Source organism: Phyllobates terribilis, unplaced genomic scaffold (genome assembly GCF_046119375.1).
Source record: "Phyllobates terribilis strain yellow unplaced genomic scaffold, ASM4611937v1 Scaffold_117__1_contigs__length_5270597, whole genome shotgun sequence".
In the NCBI taxonomy this organism is placed as follows: domain Eukaryota; kingdom Metazoa; phylum Chordata; class Amphibia; order Anura; family Dendrobatidae; genus Phyllobates; species Phyllobates terribilis.
Window position 1 is genome coordinate 2,682,566 of NW_027362877.1, and position 20,648 is coordinate 2,703,213.

Genomic DNA, 20,648 nt, shown 5'->3' on the forward strand with positions numbered 1-20,648 from the left:
AATTGTGTAAAATTATGTGGTCATTTTTACCCATTTTCCCTTGTGAAAATGTAAAATCTGGGGATAAAATAATACTATAGTGGTAAAAATGTAATTTTTTTTTCTTCACCGTTCAATTGTATAATATTTTGTGAATCACAATTACCTTGCATTCATTGGGAAAGTGCGCGGTGGATGCTGGTGTGACGCGCGGGGAAACCCCACCCACAGCCCGGCGTCCACCGCGGGGATCGCATCACCGAGTCACGCCTCACTTGACGTGACATCAGAGAAAGCAAGAGCCGGCTGAGGCCGGGGGTCGCGTGATGCCGGTGAGTGGCCAGCGATAGCGCCGCTCACAGCCAATAAAGACAAAGCTAGGTAATTAGAAAAAATCTTCTCTCAACGGGTTAATTACATTGGGGGCATTTTTAATAGTAGTGGACAACTTCTTTAATTACGTGGACACTTTTCTATACTAAGGCCGAGATACGAAGCTTGAGAGAGTGAAATGGCACTGGAGGTACATTAAGGGAACCTGTCATCAGTAATTACCACTTAAAGAACTATTTGCTGTCTAATCTCTGCCACCCCTGACTTGTGCCAATGTCACCAGTTTATAAGTGTCATTCACTTTACCCATCTTTGTGTTAATGTTATGGCATGTAGTTGTCCTCCTTATTACCGGTACTTTCACTGACGAGGGTCTTCATTGTGAGATCCAGAAAATACATTCAGAAATCTCTTTTGTGTTGAAGAAAAAACTCACATCTAATTTATCTTTCATCCTGATAGGAAATCCTTGTGAGAATAACGGTTCATCACTAAATTGTAAAAAAGAAGATATCAGGAAGCACTCTAATGGAGAAAACCTCATCACCCTTCATGGACCTCCTGGACTTCACAGCACTTCACTTTCTTATAATCCTCCTAATCATGAGGAATCATTTCCTGAGCAATCTCACATTATTACCAAAAGTCCAGGTGGCAAAGTGGATTCAAGATTTCAGTGTGACAAGAAATTTACAAAAAGCTCAGATTTTTTAACACACAGAAAACACAAAGGTAAAAAGCCATACTCCTGTTCAGAATGTGGGAAATTCTTTACATATAAATCACAATTTGTTATACATGAGAGAATTCATACAGGAGAGAAGCCATTTTCATGTTCGGAATGTGGGAAGTCCTTTAAACATAAAGGGGATCTTATTACACATCAGAGAATTCACACAGGAGAGAAACCATATTCATGTTCGGAATGTGGGAAATGTTTTGGAAGTAAATCAGAGCTTGTTAAACATCAAAGAATTCACACAGGAGAAAAGCCATTTTCATGTTCGGAATGTGGGAAGTCCTTCAAACAGAAAGGGGATCTTATTAGACATCAGAGAATTCATACAAGAGACAAGACATTTTCATGTTCGGAATGTGGGAAATGTTTTGGAAGTAAATCAGACCTTGTTAAACATCAAAGAATTCACACAGGAGAAAAGCCATTTTCATGTTCAGAATGTGGGAAGTCCTTCAAACAGAAAGGGGATCTTATTAGACATCAGAGAATTCACACAGGAAAAAAGCCGTATTCATGTTCAAAATGTGGAAAGTCCTTCACAGGTAAAGGAAGTCTTATTAGACATGAGAGAATTCACACAGGAGAGAAGCCATATTCATGTTCAGAATGTGGGAAATGCTTTACAGATAAAAGGTGTAACATACCTGGCGGCGTCCTTGCATGGTGGTCCATCTCCCACTGTGCAAGAGGGCGCACTTGATCTCCTGTCCAGAATGTCTCTCTGGCTTCCCTCCATGCTGTCTGTTTGTGTCTTTCTGCTGCTTAAGGGCGGCGCCCGATCACTTCCTGCCTTTTGTACCTGCTGTGGGTCACACCCCTTGTGCGTCCTCAGCCTATTGCTGTCTGTCACTTGGTATATAGCTCAGCAGCTCCCTTCTATCCCTGCTTGAGCATAGTGTTTCCTTCAGTGTGTGCTTGCACTCTGAAGGTGCCAGGTCCCGTCTCTTGTCTCCTGCTTTTTCTATCAGTTCCCGTGTCTGAACTGAGTCCTGTATGTCTCCTGCTTTGCGGTATCAGCTCCCGTGTCTGAACTGAGTCCTTTCTGTGTTCTCTTGTCTGTCCTGTCTGAACACGCTCCTAGCCTGTTCCTCCTGCCTTCTAGGGGCCGATTACCTAGACCCGTTCCTGTATCTTGTCTGACCTGTCTGAACTCGCTCCTAGCCTGTTCCTCTCGCCTTCTAGTGGCCGATTTCCTAGACCCGCTCCTGTGTCTGGTCTGTCCTGTCTGAACACGCTCCTTGCCTGTTCGTTCCGCCTTCTAGTGGCCGATTTCCTAGACCCGCTCCTGCGTCTGGTCTGTCCTTTCTGAACACGCTCCTTGCCTGTTCGTTCCGCCTCTCTGGGGGCCGTATTCCCAGACCCGCTCCTGTATCCCTCTGCAGTGTCGGTCTCCTCCGTACACTCAGTTCCAGTCTGAACTCTCTCCTGTCCTTTACCTGTTTTGCCTCTATGTCCGTTCCCTTCCTTTTTCTGCAGAGTCTGAACTCGTACCTAACTCCTGCTTGTTGTCTCTGCAAGTACTGTGTGAGTATCTGGCTCTGTCTTTCCCTTCCTGTCTGTTCCGTGTGAACAGAGCCCTGTCCTCCCTGCTCAGCCTTGTCTGCACTCTAGCTGTGCTTGCCTGTAACCCTCTGCCTGTATTGTTCCTGAGTCCCGGTGTGTACTGGGTCCTATCCCGCCTGTGTTCCTACCTGCTAGTGCCTCTCTGTCTGCACTCTAGCTGTGCTTGCCTTTACCCCCCTGCCTGCATACCCGCCTGCCTGCATACCAGTCGTGCCTGCCTATACCCACCAGTCTGTGTGCCAGCCTACCAGCCTGTTCCTGTATTCCCCTGTGTGGGTCAACAGCCGTGTCCGGGGTCTGTCCTGGAGTAGCACCTGGTCCCTCTGCTCGGTTCCTCCTTGGTGCACTGGCGTCGTATGCCGTCGTGCGACCCTGGTCGGATCGGGTGAATACTTAGTCACGCCCCTCCAGGCATTCACTCTCCGGCACGGTCCAGTGGAATCACTACCAATCACACGCACACGCCGCTTAGCCCGGGCGTGTGCATAACATCATGCTCAGGCCATGGTTCCCGTTGAGCCCCACGGCCTTCGCTCTTTGAGAAGTTTTTCCAGCGAATACATGCATTAAAATAAAATAAATAAATTTTTTTTCCCCCTTTAGCTGAGTTCCAGGCGAATTACGCACCCGTCCAGATGGATCTATCAGCTCTCGTTCCTGCGGATCCGCCACGTTACTATGGGGATCCAAGACAGTGTCGTGCATTTGTGGAGCAATGCATGCTACACTTTAAGGCCTACCCTCTCTATTTTCCTTCCGATTGGGCTAAAGTGGCCTTTATGATTGACTACCTAGCGGGTGATGCCTTGAAATGGGTCACCCCCCTATGGGAAGCATGGGATCCTGTCATCCTTGACCTGCAGGCCTTCCTGGTGGCCTTTCGTATGGTCTTCGAGGACCCTAACTCTGAAGCCCCTGCTGAAGCTTCACTTCCCAATATCCCGGAGCAGCCCCGACGGGTAATGTGTGTGGGTAGCGCAATAGTCCTCCAGCCCAATGAGACTACTGCCCACCCAGAATCCTCACAGGGTGACTACGCTTTCCGGAATATTTCTCTCAACCTCAAGAGGCAGTCCAGACGTGCTAGACTTAGAGGCAAGCCGTCACGCCAGGGTCTGTCCTCCCTGAGACCTCCTGACCCCAACCTTGAAGTCCCTACTGAAGCTTCATCTCCCTGTATCCCGGAGAAACCCCAATGGGTAATGTGCGTGGGTAGTGCACCAGTTCTCCTGGCCGAAGAGACTTCTGCCCATCCAGACTCCACACAGGAGAACTTCCTGCACCCGGCATCAGATGCTTCTTTCTCTTTAACCGGTGTGCATGTCCAAGGATGCTCCAAAGCTGTGGTTACCTCAGAGTCTGTGCACCTCTACTACCTGGCGGAGGATCCCCTGTTGCCTCCTGAACCCTCCGGGATACCACTCGGTGACAAATGGAGAGAGACTTCTCTACACCCGGTACTCAATACTTTGTCCGCTTCGTCCTGTGAGCCTGACAATGGGTACCCCAAAGTGGTAGTTACCTCCGAGTCTCTACACCCCTCCGACCAGGCGGAGGATCTCCAGTTGTCTCTTGAACCCTTCGGGGTGCTACCTGGTAGCGAAAGGACAGAGACTCTCTTATACTCTGTACCTGATACCTCGCTCGCTTCGTCCAGTGAGTCCAACCTAGTGTACTCCGAAGCAGAGGTTACTCCTGAGTCTCTACACCCCTCCGACCAGGCGGAGGACCTCCAGTTGTGTTCAGAATCCTTCGGGGTGCCACCTGGTGGTGAATGGACAGAGACTTTCCTATATCCTGGATCTGATACCTCGCTTGCTTCGTCCAGTGAGTCCGACCTAGTGTACTCTGAAGCAGAGGTTACCCGTGAGTCTCTACACCCCTCTGACCAGGCGGAGGACCGCCAGCTGTCTCCAGAACCCTTCGGGGTGCCACCTGGTGGTGAATGGACAGAGACTTTCCTATACTCGGTACCCGATACCTCGCCTGCTTCCTCCAGTGAGTCCGACCTAGTGTACTCTGAAGCAGAGGTTACCCGTGAGTCTCTACACCCCTCTGACCAGGCGGAGGACCGCCAGCTGTCTCCAGAACCCTTCGGGGTGCCACCTGGTGGTGAATGGACAGAGACTTTCCTATACTCGGTACCCGATACCTCGCCTGCTTCCTCCAGTGAGTCCGACCTAGTGTACTCTGAAGCAGTTGTTTTCTCTGAGCCTCTGCACTCTTCTGACCCGGCGGAGGACCTCCAGTTGTTTCCTGAATCCTCCGGGATACCACCAGATAACAAAGAGACAGTGACTTTTCCTCATTATGTACCTGATAACCCGTCTATTTCTTCCTGTGAGCTTGACAAGATGTACCTCGAAGCAGAGATTACCCTTAAGTCTCTGTCCCCCTCCAACCCAGTGAACGACTGGCCCTCGAATTCCCTGCGGAAGATTCTGGCAGGCCTGAAGAAGAGGGGGCGTAAGGGGGGAGGTACTGTAACATACCTGGCGGCGTCCTTGCATGGTGGTCCATCTCCCACTGTGCAAGAGGGCGCACTTGATCTCCTGTCCAGAATGTCTCTCTGGCTTCCCTCCATGCTGTCTGTTTGTGTCTTTCTGCTGCTTAAGGGCGGCGCCCGATCACTTCCTGCCTTTTGTACCTGCTGTGGGTCACACCCCTTGTGCGTCCTCAGCCTATTGCTGTCTGTCACTTGGTATATAGCTCAGCAGCTCCCTTCTATCCCTGCCTGAGCATAGTGTTTCCTTCAGTGTGTGCTTGCACTCTGAAGGTGCCAGGTCCCGTCTCTTGTCTCCTGCTTTTTGTATCAGTTCCCGTGTCTGAACTGAGTCCTGTATGTCTCCTGCTTTGCGGTATCAGCTCCCGTGTCTGAACTGAGTCCTTTCTGTGTTCTCTTGTCTGTCCTGTCTGAACACGCTCCTAGCCTGTTCCTCCTGCCTTCTAGGGGCCGATTACCTAGACCCGTTCCTGTATCTTGTCTGACCTGTCTGAACTCGCTCCTAGCCTGTTCCTCTCGCCTTCTAGTGGCCGATTTCCTAGACCCGCTCCTGTGTCTGGTCTGTCCTGTCTGAACACGCTCCTTGCCTGTTCGTTCCGCCTTCTAGTGGCCGATTTCCTAGACCCGCTCCTGCGTCTGGTCTGTCCTGTCTGAACACGCTCCTTGCCTGTTCGTTCCGCCTCTCTGGGGGCCGTATTCCCAGACCCGCTCCTGTATCCCTCTGCAGTGTCGGTCTCCTCCGTACACTCAGTTCCAGTCTGAACTCTCTCCTGTCCTTTACCTGTTTTGCCTCTATGTCCGTTCCCTTCCTTTTTCTGCAGAGTCTGAACTCGTACCTAACTCCTGCTTGTTGTCTCTGCAAGTACTGTGTGAGTATCTGGCTCTGTCTTTCCCTTCCTGTCTGTTCCGTGTGAACAGAGCCCTGTCCTCCCTGCTCAGCCTTGTCTGCACTCTAGCTGTGCTTGCCTGTAACCCTCTGCCTGTATTGTTCCTGAGTCCCGGTGTGTACTGGGTCCTATCCCGCCTGTGTTCCTACCTGCTAGTGCCTCTCTGTCTGCACTCTAGCTGTGCTTGCCTTTACCCCCCTGCCTGCATACCCGCCTGCCTGCATACCAGTCGTGCCTGCCTATACCCACCAGTCTGTGTGCCAGCCTACCAGCCTGTTCCTGTATTCCCCTGTGTGGGTCAACAGCCGTGTCCGGGGTCTGTCCTGGAGTAGCACCTGGTCCCTCTGCTCGGTTCCTCCTTGGTGCACTGGCGTCGTATGCCGTCGTGCGACCCTGGTCGGATCGGGTGAATACTTAGTCACGCCCCTCCAGGCATTCACTCTCCGGCACGGTCCAGTGGAATCACTACCAATCACACGCACACGCCGCTTAGCCCGGGCGTGTGCATAACAAAAGGGCTCTTATTAGACATCAGAAAACTCACACAGGAGAGAAGCCATATTCCTGTTCAGAATGTGGGAAATGCTTTACATTTCAAGGGAGTCTTATTACACATCAGAAAATTCACACAGGAGAGAAGCCACATTCATGTTCAGAATGTGGGAAGTCCTTTACAGATAAAGGGAATCTTATTCCACATCAGCGAATTCACACAGGAGAGAAGCCATATTCATGTTCAGAATGTGGGAAGTGTTTTAGTTATAAATCAGATCTTGTTAAACATCACAGAATTCACACAGGAGAAAAGCCATATTCATGTCCAGAATGTGGGAAATGCTTTACAGAGAAATCAACACTTGTGATACACGAGAAAATTCACACAGGAGAGCAGCCGTATTCATGTTCAGAATGCGGGAAATCTTTTATGCTTAAATCAAATCTTTCTGCTCATAAGAGAATTCATACAGGAGAAAAGCCATTTTCTTGTTCAGAATGTGCGAAATGTTTTAAAAGTAAATCAGAGCTTGTTATACATCAAAGAATTCACACCGGGGAGAATATAGGGAAGATATAGGAGAGGGAGAAGAGGGGGTCGAGTCCATGTGGGTAGAGATAGAGGGGGCAAAAAATAATAATAAAATATTACTGGGGGTCTGCTATAAGCCACCCAATATAACAGAGGAGAATGAGAAACTGCTATTAGGACAAATAGACAAAGTAGCAAAACATAATGAGGTGATTGTAATGGGGGACTTCAACTACCCGGATATTGACTGGGAAACAGAAACCTGTAGATCTCAGAAAGGAAAAAGGTTCTTGACAAATATTAAGGATAATTATCTCTCCCAACTAGTGCAGGAACCAACGAGAGGGACTTAATATTGACTAATAGGCCTGATAGAATAACTGAGGTACAGATAGGGGGGCACCTAGGTAATAGCGATCATAATATTATCAATTTCAAAATGCCCTTCAGTAGGGTTATCAATAAGGGAACAACTAAAACATTAAACTTTAGGAGGACGAAGTTTGATCAGCTGAAAGAAAACCTTCAACTTATAGACTGGGACAAAGTTCAAAACCAGGGGAGGAGTCCTGAGGAGATAATTTGCATATTCCCACTGCATTTTGGGGTAAGTGAAGAGTCTCCGTGAGCTCAAAGAACACTGGATTTTGGCTGTTGGAGCTGAAAAGAGGACATCGGTAAACCAGGGAAGGAGTCCTGAGGAGATAATTTGCATATTCCCACTGCATTTTGGGGTAAGTGAAGAGTCTCCGCGAGCTCAAAGAACACTGGATTTTGGCTGTTGGAGCTGAAAAGAGGACATCGGTAAACCAGGGGAGGAGTCCTGAGGAGATAATTTGCATATTCCCACTGCATTTTGGGGTAAGTGAAGAGTCTCCGCGAGCTCAAAGAACACTGGATTTTGGCTGTTGGAGCTGAAAAGAGGACATCGGTAAACCAGGGGAGGAGTCCTGAGGAGATAATTTGCATATTCCCACTGCATTTTGGGGTAAGTGAAGAGTCTCCGCGAGCTCAAAGAACACTGGATTTTGGCTGTTGGAGCTGAAAAGAGGACATCGGTAAACCAGGGGAGGAGTCCTGAGGAGATAATTTGCATATTCCCACTGCATTTTGGGGTAAGTGAAGAGTCTCCGCGAGCTCAAAGAACACTGGATTTTGGCTGTTGGAGCTGAAAAGAGGACATCGGTAAACCAGGGGAGGAGTCCTGAGGAGATAATTTGCATATTCCCACTGCATTTTGGGGTAAGTGAAGAGTCTCCGCGAGCTCAAAGAACACTGGATTTTGGCTGTTGGAGCTGAAAAGAGGACATCGGTAAACCAGGGGAGGAGTCCTGAGGAGATAATTTGCATATTCCCACTGCATTTTGGGGTAAGTGAAGAGTCTCCGCGAGCTCAAAGAACACTGGATTTTGGCTGTTGGAGCTGAAAAGAGGACATCGGTAAACCAGGGGAGGAGTCCTGAGGAGATAATTTGCATATTCCCACTGCATTTTGGGGTAAGTGAAGAGTCTCCGCGAGCTCAAAGAACACTGGATTTTGGCTATTGGAGCTGAAAAGAGGACATCGGTAAACCAGGGGAGGAGTCCTGAGGAGATAATTTGCATATTCCCACTGCATTTTGGGGTAAGTGAAGAGTCTCCGCGAGCTCAAAGAACACTGGATTTTGGCTGTTGGAGCTGAAAAGAGGACATCGGTAAACCAGGGGAGGAGTCCTGAGGAGATAATTTGCATATTCCCACTGCATTTTGGGGTAAGTGAAGAGTCTCCGCGAGCTCAAAGAACACTGGATTTTGGCTGTTGGAGCTGAAAAGAGGACATTGGTAAACCAGGGGAGGAGTCCTGAGGAGATAATTTGCATATTCCCACTGCATTTTGGGGTAAGTGAAGAGTCTCCGCAAGCTCAAAGAACACTGGATTTTGGCTGTTGGAGCTGAAAAGAGGACATTGGTAAACCAGGGGAGGAGTCCTGAGGAGATAATTTGCATATTCCCACTGCATTTTGGGGTAAGTGAAGAGTCTCCGCGAGCTCAAAGAACACTGGATTTTGGCTGTTGGAGCTGAAAAGAGGACATCGGTAAACCGCGCGCCTACTGGCGCGCGCATTTTGAAGCTTTTTTTTAAGCTTTTTTCACTGTTTTCAGAACATTAACAATAAGAACATGGAAGAGTCCAGGAGCCATTTGGTGAGCTGCATATCCTGCTACATGTTCACAGACTTGCCAGTGGAAAAGCCAAACTTCACATGCCAGAAATGCAAGCTTGTGTCCCTGTTGGAGGAAAAGTTGCGAAATCTAGAAGAGAGGTTAACTACCTTGAAAATCATTAAGGAAGGTGAAGAGTTCTTAGACAGAGCAGAATTATCTCTTCATGATTCAGAAAGAGAAGAAATTCGAACTGCACCTGACGAAACAGAGGAATGGAAGCATGTGACCCACAGAAGCAGGAGGATCGAGAGGCAGTCAGCACCCATACTGCTCAGGAACCAGTACCAGGCTCTCACGCAGTAGAACCATGAAGAAATACAGCAAAATAAGACTTTGCCAGCAATGAATAACCTTGTAAGCCCTCAGAATCCTCCTGGATGGAGAAAGAAGAATGTTGTGAAGAAAAAACGGAGAGTGGTGGTTATGGGGGATTCCCTGTTAAGAGGAACAGAGGCCGCTATCTGCAGACCAGACATAACCTCAAGAGAAATGTGCTGTCTTCCAGGAGCAAAAATTAAAGATGTGTCTGACAGGATATCAAGACTCTTCAGACCTACAGATCACTACCCATTGCTGCTAATACATGTGGGGACAAATGACACCGCAAGAAAGGACCTGGAAACCATCTGCAGTGACTTTGAAGACTTAGGCAAGAAAGTGAAAGAATTGGGAGCGCAGGTGGTCTTCTCATCCATCCTCCCAGTGGATGGCCATGGAACAATGAGGTGGAATAAGATTCTACAGGTGAACAACTGGCTACGTCGATGGTGCCGTCAACAAGGATTTGGATTTCTGGATCACGGAATGAATTACCTATACGATGGACTACTTGCTAGAGATGGGGTGCACCTTACGAAGACTGGAAAACATGTATTTGGAAGTCGCCTTGCTACACTCATCAGAAGAGCTTTAAACTAGAACAATGTGGGAAGGGAAGCAAAAGGCCAGAAAAAGTCATACAGCTGACAAATACTATTGAGATCTCTGCTACTGGAAGTGGAAAAGAAGAACAAAGACAAAACAATTTAAATAATAAAAATATGGGAGGAAGAGAAACCAATCACAAACTAAAATGTTTTTATACAAATGCACAAAGCATGGGCAACAAACAAGGAGAATTGGAACTACTAATGCAGGAAAAGGAATATGATGTCATTGGAATCACTGAAACTTGGTGGGACGATACACATGATTGGAATAAAAGGCTAAAAGGATACAACTTATTTGCAAGAAACAGACTTGATAAACGAGGAGGAGGTGTTGCATTGTATGTTAGAAAAGCGTATATCTGCACAGAGATTGAAGCTTCAGAGACTGGGAGTTCTGTGGAAACTGTTTGGGTAAGAATACAAGGAGAGAACAACGGAAAGGACACCATTGTAGGCATTTACTACAGGCCACCTGGGCAAGCTGAAGATATGGATGAACTCTTTATGTATCAAATGACCAAGTTCTCCAAAAAATATGACGTAGTGGTCATGGGAGATTTCAACTATCCAGACATTTGTTGGGAATCTCTCTCAAGTAAAACTAACAGGTCAAGCAAATTCTTATCCTCTCTTGCTGACAACTTTATCTTCCAAAAGGTAGGGGAGAAAACAAGGGGATCTGCTACTTTGGATCTAATCCTTATAAACAGGGAGGAAATGGTTGAGGAGGTAAAGGTGGCTGGGACCCTAGGAGGCAGCGATCATGCTATTATAGAATTTTGGATAACTAGAGGAGGAAGACATGTGAAGACTCAAACTTCAAGGTTAGATTTTAGAAAGGCAGATTTTAAGAGACTCAGAAAGAGAATAGGAGGGATCCAATGGCTGGATGTCCTTAAGGACAAAAATGTCCAGGAAGGATGGGAAATTTTTAAAAATGAGATTCTCAAAGCACAATCGTTAACAATCCCGAAAAGTAGGAAGAATGGGAAGCATTTAAGGAAACCAGGATGGATGAACACAGAACTTAAACACATGCTAAAAAGAAAGAAAGAAATGTTTATTAAATGGAAAGAGGGAGGCATATCTAAAGAAGATTATAATGCAGTCTGCAGATCCTGTAGGGCACGTATCAGGTTAGCTAAAGCTGACAATGAATTAAGGCTTGCAAGAGATGTCAAAAGCAATAAAAAAGGATTTTGGGGGTATGTCAAAAGTAAAAGAAAAGTCAAAGATGCTATAGGATTTTTACAGGATTAAAATGGAGAAATGGTAAGAGAGGATGTTGAGAAGGCCGAACGTTTTAATTCCTATTTTGCATCTGTTTTCTCTCAGAAAGAAAATGTAACATCAACTGATCTTCACTGTCCTTTTAACGGAATAGAGGAATCCAAGTTATCTGTAAACCGAAAGATTGTGAGGGAATATTTAGCTAACATAAATGAGTTCAAGTCTCCAGGTCCAGATGAATTACACCCCAGAGTACTGAAGGAGATCGTAGAAGAAATTTTAGAACCACTCTCCATAATCTTTGAAAATTCTTGGAGAACAGGAGAAGTCCCAGAAGACTGGAGAAGAGCAAATGTTGTTCCTATCTTCAAAAAGGGGAAGAAGGTGGACCCAGGGAACTATAGGCCGGTGAGTCTGACTTCTATACCAGGAAAGATCTTTGAACAAATTATTAAACAACATGTATGTAAGTACATGGATAAGAATGAAGTGATTAACCAGAGTCAGCATGGGTTTGTAACTAACAAGTCATGTCAGACTAACTTAATTTCCTTCTATGACAGAATCACTGACTGGGTGGATCAGGGAAATGCTGTAGATATAGTATATCTTGACTTCAGCAAAGCATTTGACAAAGTATCTCACACCATCCTTATTGAAAAAATGACCAAGTATGCAATGGACCAGGCAACTGTTAGGTGGATTCATAACTGGCTTAGTGATCGGACTCAAAGGGTGGTTGTAAATGGCTTCACATCCAGCTGGATGAATGTCTCAAGTGGGGTACCACAGGGCTCCGTCCTGGGACCTGTATTGTTCAACATCTTTATCAATGATTTAGATGAAGGAATTGAGGGTAAGCTGATTAAATTTGCTGATGACACAAAGCTAGGAGGGATAGCTAATACTAGAGAAGAGAGAGAGAGGATTCAAAAAGACCTAAATAAACTGGAGCAGTGGGCAGCAACCAACAGAATGGTTTTTAACAGGGAAAAATGCAAAGTACTACATCTGGGCAATAAAAATGAAAAAAGCATATACAGAATGGGAGGAATAGAGCTAAGCAACAGTACATGTGAAAAAGACTTAGGTATACTAATAGATCATAGACTGAACATGAGTCAACAGTGTGATGCAGCAGCAAAAAAGGCAAATACAATTCTGGGATGTATTAACAGAAGCATACAGTCTAGATCACGTGAAGTCATTATCGGTCTTTACTTCTCTTTGGTCAGACCTCATCTGGAATACTGTGTACAGTTTTGGGCACCACATTTTAAAAAAGACATAGACAAACTGGAGCAAGTTCAGAGAAGAGCGACCAGAATGGTGACTGGTCTGCAAACCATGTCCTATGAGGAACGGTTGCAGGATTTGGGAATGTTTAGCTTGCAAAAAAGAAGACTGAGAGGAGACTTAATAGCTGTCTACAAATATGTCAAGGGCTGTCACATTGTAGAAGGATCATCTTTATTCTCATTTGCACAAGGAAAGACTAGAAGCAATGGGATGAAACTAAATGGGAGGAGACACAGATTAGATATTAGAAAAAACTTTTTGACAGTTAGGGTGATTAATGAGTGGAACAGGCTGCCACGAGAGGTGGTGAGTTCCCCTTCAATGGACGTCTTCAAACAGAGGCTGGACAGACATCTGTCTGAGATGATTTAGTGAATCCTGCTTTGAGCAGGGGGTTGGACCAGATGACCCAGGAGGTCCCTTCCAACTCTACCATTCTATGATTCTATGATTCTTAATCAAGGAAATACGAATAGTAAATGGGAAACCTTCAAAAGAATTCTGAATACTCAGTGCGAGAGGTATATACCGTATGGGAATAAAAGGGCCAGAAATAAGAGGAAACCAATATGGTTGAATAAGAACGTAAAAGGGGCGTTAAATAGCAAAAAAGAGGCATTCAAGAGATTAAAACAGGAAAACAGCAAGGAGGCACTAATGTGTTACAAGGAAAAAACGAGAACCTGCAAAAAACAAATAAAAATAGCAAAGGAGGAAACAGAGAGACGTATTGCTAGGGAAAGTAGATCAAATCCCAAACTGTTCTTTACGTATATAAATAGTAAAAGGATTAAATCGAATAATATTGGACCGATAAAAAGTGAGGGAGGCAAAATCATAGAGGAAGATGAGGATAAAGCTAATCTATTAAATAAATTTTTTTCGTCAACTTTCACAAAGGAAAAAGAACTAACAGGCGAAATGAGAAGTGACAAGCTTAATCCTCCACTAAGTATGACAAATCTAACCCAAGCTGGGGTACAGAAACGCCTCAGTAACATTAAAATAAACAAATCACCAGGACCTGATGGCATACACCCACAGGTACTAAGGGAACTAAGTAATGTGATAGACAGACCCTTATATCTTATATTTAAGGACTCTGTTGAGACTGGGTCTGTACCACTTGATTGGCGACAGGCGAATGTAGTGCCAATATTCAAAAAGGGAGCAAAAAGTAACACCGGAAACTATCGGCCGGTGAGTCTGACGTCCGTTGTGGGCAAAATTTTTGAAGGCTTTATTAATGAGGCAATCATGGAGCATCTTGATGCTAATAATCTATTAACCCCGAACCAACATGGATTCATGAGGAATCGCTCCTGCCAAACAAACCTGATTGACTTCTACGAGGAGGTTAGCTCTCGAGTAGATCAGGGGGAACCAGTGGATGTCGTGTATCTCGACTTCTCAAAAGCGTTCGATAGCGTGCCACATAATAGGTTGGTATACAAAATGACAATGATGGGGCTGGGGGAAAATGTCTGCAAGTGGGTAGCTAACTGGCTAAAGGATAGAAGGCAGAGGGTGGTTATAAATGGAATATACTCAGATTGGGTAAGCGTCACTAGTGGGGTACCACAGGGGTCTGTACTAGGCCCAATGTTATTTAATATCTTTATTAACGACATAGTCAACGGGATAAATAGTAAAATATCAATATTTGCAGATGACACAAAGTTATGTAAAACAATTAATACAAAAGAGGATAGTGAAGACCTACAGAGGGATTTGGATAAGCTGGGTAGGTGGAGCATTAAATGGCAAATGAGGTTTAACGAGGAGAAATGTAAGGTCATACATATGGGAAGGAAAAATGGAAGTCACCAGTACTCACTGAATGGGAAATCATTGGGGAATTCAGAGATGGAGAAGGACTTGGGCATCTTGATTGATAGCAAACTAAATTGGAGTGCCCAAAGTCAGGCGGCTGCTGTAAGGGCAAACAGGGTAATGGGATGTATCAGAAGAGGTATAGCTGCAAAGGATGAGAACATTGTTCTTCCACTGTACAAAGCACTGGTCAGACCACACTTGGAATACTGTGCTCAGTTATGGGCCCCAATATATAGAAAGGATATAAATGAGCTTGAAAAGGTACAAAGGAGGGCAACAAAATTAATAAGGGGAATGGAGGGACTGCAATACCCAGAGAGGTTGGCAAAACTAGGACTATTCAGCCTGGAAAAGAGAAGGTTGAGGGGGGACATAATAAATGTGTACAAATATGTTAGGGGACAGTATAGAGACCTTGCCAGGGATTTGTTCAAAAGGAGGGATATTACGGTAACAAGAGGGCATTCACTAAGAGTGGAAGAGAAAAGGTTTCAGCACCAGCATAGGAAGGGGTTCTTTACGGTAAGAGCAGTGAGAATATGGAATTCACTGAGTGAGGAGACGGTAATGTCGGATTCACTAAACCAGTTCAAGCGGGGACTGGATGCTTTTCTAGATACCAGGCAGATTTCTGCATATACTTAACAATAGAATAAAATAGTAGGTTGATACAGGGATTTATTCTGACTGCTGGTTTCAGAGTCGGGAGGGAATTTTTCCTCAGGTGAAGATTGGCTAAATCATTTGGGGTTTTTGCCCTCCTCTGGATCAACTTTAGCAATTACAGAACTAACAGGTCGAACTTGATGGACGCAAGTCTTTGTTCGGCTTTACTAACTATGTAACTATGTTTTCATGTTTACAATGTGGAAAATGCTTTACAGCTAAATCAGATCTTGTTAGACATCAGAGAACTCACACAGGAGAAAAGCCGTATTCATGTTCAGAATGTGGGAAATGATTTACAGATAAAAGGAGTCTTATTCCACATCAGCGAATTCACACAGGAGAGAAGCCATATTCGTGTTCAGAATGTGGGAAATGCTTTACAAATAAAGGGAATCTTATTAGACATCAGAGAAATCACACAGGAGAAAAAACATTTTCATGTTCACTATGTGAGAAGTCCTTCAGAAATAAAGGGCATCTTAGTAGACATCAGAGCATTCATACTGGAAAGTCACCATATTCATGCTCAGAATGTGGGAAGTGTTTTAGTTATAAATCAGATCTTGTTAAATATCACAGAATTCACACAGGAGAACAACCGTATTCATGTTCAGAATGTGGGAAGTCTTTTATGCGTAAATCAATTCTTGCTGCACATAACAGAATTCATACAGGAGAAAAGCCATTTTCTTGTTCAGAATGTGGGAAATGTTTTATATATAAATTGGATCTTGTTAAACATCAAAGAATTCACACAGGAGAGAAGCCGTATTCATGTTCATTCTGTGAGAAATGCTTTCCAAAAAAAATGTATCTTGTGCAGCATGAGAGAAGTCACACAGAAGAGAAGCCGTATTCATGTTCGGAATGTGGGAAATCTTTTATACATAAATCGTACCTTGTAAAACATGAGAGAAGTCATACGGGAAAGAAAGTGTAATTATGTTCACTGTGTTTTATAAAGTTTAATAAACATTGCTCAGCATAAATGAGTACACCCCCTTTGATGAGTAAGATTTTATTTAATAGCTCACTGAACACAAGATCAATTTCTAAAATTTTGCCAACACTAAGTTGCATAGAACATTTTTTTTGTAATCAAAACATGAAAGTAAGGGTAATAATATAACTCTCATTAGAAAATCTTCAGTTTTACTCAAATTAGTTGATGCAAAAATGAGTACACCCCACATCAAAAGATACTACATCTATTATTTTGTATGGCCTCCATAATTTTAAAGGACGGCCCCAAGTTTTCTAGGCCTGGAATGAACAAGTTAGTGACAATACTATATCTATCTTTTATCTCTTTTTCGATAACGAGCTCTTAGAGCCTGGATGCTGGATGGAGCGATGACAACTTGTCTCTACAGAATCCCCCATAGGTGTTTGGTTGGGTTCAGACCAGGAGACACTTGGCCACAGAATCACTGTCACCCTGTTCTTCAGAAATGTAACAGTGGCCTACCAAGGGAACAGAGTGATGGCAGCATCTTTTCTTTCACTACAGAGCAGAACATCTGTGAATTCAAGATACCATCAATGAAATGTAGCTCCTCATGCAGCCCCACATAAGGACACGGCCACCACCAGGTCTCACTGTAGACACCATGCATTCTCATTGTATTCCTCACCTCTTCAATGTTATACAGTTTTGAAGCCATCAGTTCCAAAAAAAACCTTTATCTTGGTCTGATCACTCCAGAGTATAAAGTCCCAGGAGTCTTCATATGTTTCCGCATGTGTCCTGGCAGATTGTAGGGCGGCTTTTTTGTGTATGGGATTTAGGAGAGGCTTTCTATGTAGACAACACCCATGTCTGCCATTCCTCTATAGAAAAATATGTCTGCTTTCAGCTCATCTCTCAATGCTTGGATGAAAAATCACAGTTGGGAAGGAATGGACGGGACAAAGAAAGTTACTGATAATCCAGCACTTGTTTTCCAGTGTGAATAACGTCAAAAACTTTTATTGAAAAATCCAAATTAAAATCATAGAAACATTAAAAAACAGATAGGAGCAAAACATCTCTGCGTTTCTACCTGGTATTTGTGTTCAGTTCTTCTTCATGACATAATAAATCACCAGTAACCGGCTTCTTCTACACATCATAGGGTCTAATGCACAGCGGAGACCCCCAGCCCCAAATGGACATGTGCAAGTATGTCTACATTACCCCTATGGATGATCATATGTCCACAACAAAAAGCATCCGTGCAATACAAGAATGAAGTGTCTGCATCTATAATGTGTATATTATGTATAATTACTATAAAAGAAGGAAAAACACAATTCAGTAAATGGATACAAGGTCTGAACGAAGATTCATATCACTGGGGAATCTGGAGGCCAATTCCAGAATCCACAAGGCTTCTCGGGGGTGTACTTTTTATACCAATCTCCCCCTTAGCTGGTCTGGTGACATATTCAATACCCACAACTGTAAAGTGATTAATCCCTATTGTGTTGTATGAGATGTTGTGATGCTGCAGATGTATTACGTGTTGTGGGGCCAAGAACGTCCCTAACGTGTCCCCCAATGCGGTGACGTAAGGGTCTGACCGTGCCCCCCACATATTGCAGCAGACAAGCTTCACATTGTATGGTGTCAATGACGTGTGGAGCTACAACTAATGAGATGTCGGATATTATAGGGTTTATTATGGTTAGTAGATGCAGACATTTTTGCTTTGTGCACAGACTTGCACAAACCACATTTATTTCCCCCACATTCAATGAAACCTTTGGTGTTTGTCCTCCACGTGTCAGTTGTCTTTCTTGTTGCTGGATCCTTGTCGGTGTATAACATAGGTAAATGTTTTCTGGTAATATTCACTATATTATAGGAATCTTCTCTGCAGCCAGTATTGAATGTATCTCTAGACTGATGGATGTTTCCTTCTTTGTGAGTTTTCGGTAATGTATGAAATATTGGACATTGTGGGTGATTTTCCTTTAATCGTTCTATTTGTTTGGCATTAAGTACAGCCGATACCAAACCCTCCTCCAAAAGACAATGTAAGGGGGTATTGTATGAATTAGTAGGATCTCCATCTAGAGTGCGGCATATATTAGTATCGTCATCCATGTTCATAACCTCCGGCTCATACAACCCACTATCCAGAGCTGTGATCGAGCCCCCTTTATCTGCAGCTCTAATGACTTTATTAGGGCTGTGCTCAGGGCCGTATCTGGCATTCATGCTGCCCTAGGCACTTTAAGTGGTCACGCCCCCTACTGGTAATTCATACTAAAAGTGCTCATACCCTTTAGGCCCCCTTCACACGTACCGGAGACACACACGTACACCCATTATAATCTATAGGCTACGCACATGTTCACACGGACCGGACATGTCCGTTTTTTGCCGGCAGCTCGGACGTCAGTACGTCCTGCACACAGATGACATAAAGTGTGACATCCGCACACACGTCTGTGTGACACGTGCCGGAAGAGAGTGCAGAATAGAAATGACAGATATTTAGGTGTTAGATGTGCAAAGATCGAGATAGATGATAGATATCCGTGAGATATATAATTAGTGCCCTGTGTGTGGAGTTTACTGTACTTGTGTTTAGCTAATAAATTAAAAAAGAGATGTGGAGTCCTCCCTATTTTTGATAACCAGCAAAAACAAAGAAATGACATCACAAAGAAATAAAAAAATGAAGAAAACCACAAACATTCATATAATCATATTAGTCTCATTATATAAAATATACACTGCTCCAAAAAATAAAGAGAACACTTACACAACAGAATATAACTCCAAGTGAATCAAACTTCTATGAAATCAAACTGTCCACTTAGGAAGCAACACTGATTGACAATCAATTTCACATGCTGCTGTGCAAATGGAATAGACAATAGATGGAAATTATTGGCAATTATCAAGACACCCTCAATAAAAGAGTGGTTCTGCAGGTGGGGACCACAGACCACATCTCAGTACCAATGCTTTCTGGCTGTTTTGGTCACTTTTGAATGTTGGTTGTGCTTTCACACTCATGGTAGCATGAGATGGACTCTACAACCCACAGAAGTTGCTCAGGTAGTGCAGCTCATCCAGGATGGCACATCAATGCGAGCTGTGGCAAGAAGGTTTGCTGTGTCTGTCAGCGTAGTGTCCAGAGGCTGGAGGCGTGACTAGGAGACATGCCAGTACACCAGGAGACGTGGAGGGGGCCGTAGGAGGGCAACAACCCAGCAGCAGGACCGCTACCTTCACCTTTGTGCAAGGAGGAACAGGAGGAGCACTGCCAGTGGCCTGCAAAATGACCTCCAGCAGGCCACAAATGTGCATGTGTCTGCACAAACGGTTAGAATCCGACTCCATGAGGGTGGTATGAGGGCTCGATGTCCACAGATGGGGGTTGTGCTCACAGCCCAACACCGTGCAAGACGCTTGGCATTTGCCACAGAACACCAGGATTGGCAAAGTCGACACTGGCGCCCCGTGCTCTTCACAGATGAAAGCAGGTTCACACTGCGCACATGTGACAGACGTGACAGAGTCTGGAGACGCTGTGGAGCGATCTGCTGCCTGCAACATCCTTCAGCATGACCGGTTTAGCATTGGGTCAGTAATGGTGTGGGGTGGCATTTCTTTGGAGGGCCGCACAGCCCTCCATGTGCTTGCCAGAGGTAGCCTGACTGCCATTAGGTACCGAGATCAGATCCTCAGACCCCTTGTGAGACCATTTGCTGGTGCGGTTGGCCCTGGGTTCCTCCTAATGCAGGACAATGCCAGACCTCATGTGGCTGGAGTGTGTCAGCAGTTCCTGCAAGATGAAGGCATTGAAGCTATGGACTGGCCCGCCCGTTCCCCAGACCTGAATCCGATTGAGCACATCTGGGACATCATGTCTCGCTCCATCCACCAACGTCACGTTGCACCACAGACTGTCCAGGAGTTGGCGGATGCTTTAGTCCAGGTCTGGGAGGAGATCCCACAGGAGACCATCCGCAACCTCATCAGGAGCATGCCCAGGCGTTGTAGGGAGGTCATACAGGCACGTGGAGGCCACACACAATACTGAGCCTCATCAGGAGCATGCCCAGGTGGTGTAGGGAGGTCATACACGCACGTGGAGGCCACGCACAATACTGAGCCTCATCAGGAGCATGCCCAGGCGGTGTAGGGAGGTCATACAGGCACGTGGAGGCCACGCACAATACTGAGCCTCATCAGGAGCATGCCCAGGCGTTGTAGGGAGGTCATACAGGCACGTGGAGGCCACACACAATACTCAGCCTCATCAGGAGCATGCCCAGGCGTTGTAGGGAGGTCATACAGGCATGTGGAGGCCACACACAATACTGAGCTTCATCAGGAGCATGCCCAGGCGTTGTAGGGAGGTCATACAGGCACGTGGAGGCCACGCACAATACTCAGCCTCATCAGGAGCATGCCCAGGCGTTGTAGGGAGGTCATACAGGAACGTGGAGGC

The 20,648-nt window shown here is 45.2% G+C and overlaps 1 protein-coding gene and 1 pseudogene across 1 annotated transcript in view; both read left to right on the top strand.

Moving 5' to 3' along the window:
* LOC141201504 (uncharacterized) overlaps positions 1–7,307 on the top strand; it is an 82,223-nt gene extending 74,916 nt beyond the window's left edge. Inside the window, 2 exon segments of the mRNA XM_073663512.1 lie at positions 975–1,684; positions 6,521–7,307. Of these exon segments, the coding sequence (XP_073519613.1) occupies positions 975–1,684; positions 6,521–7,079 (1,269 nt within the window). The 3' untranslated portion in view covers positions 7,080–7,307.
* Positions 7,308–15,019: 7,712 nt separating this feature from the next.
* On the top strand, positions 15,020–16,138 carry LOC141201505 (uncharacterized; annotated as a pseudogene).
* Positions 16,139–20,648: the final 4,510 nt, after the last annotated feature.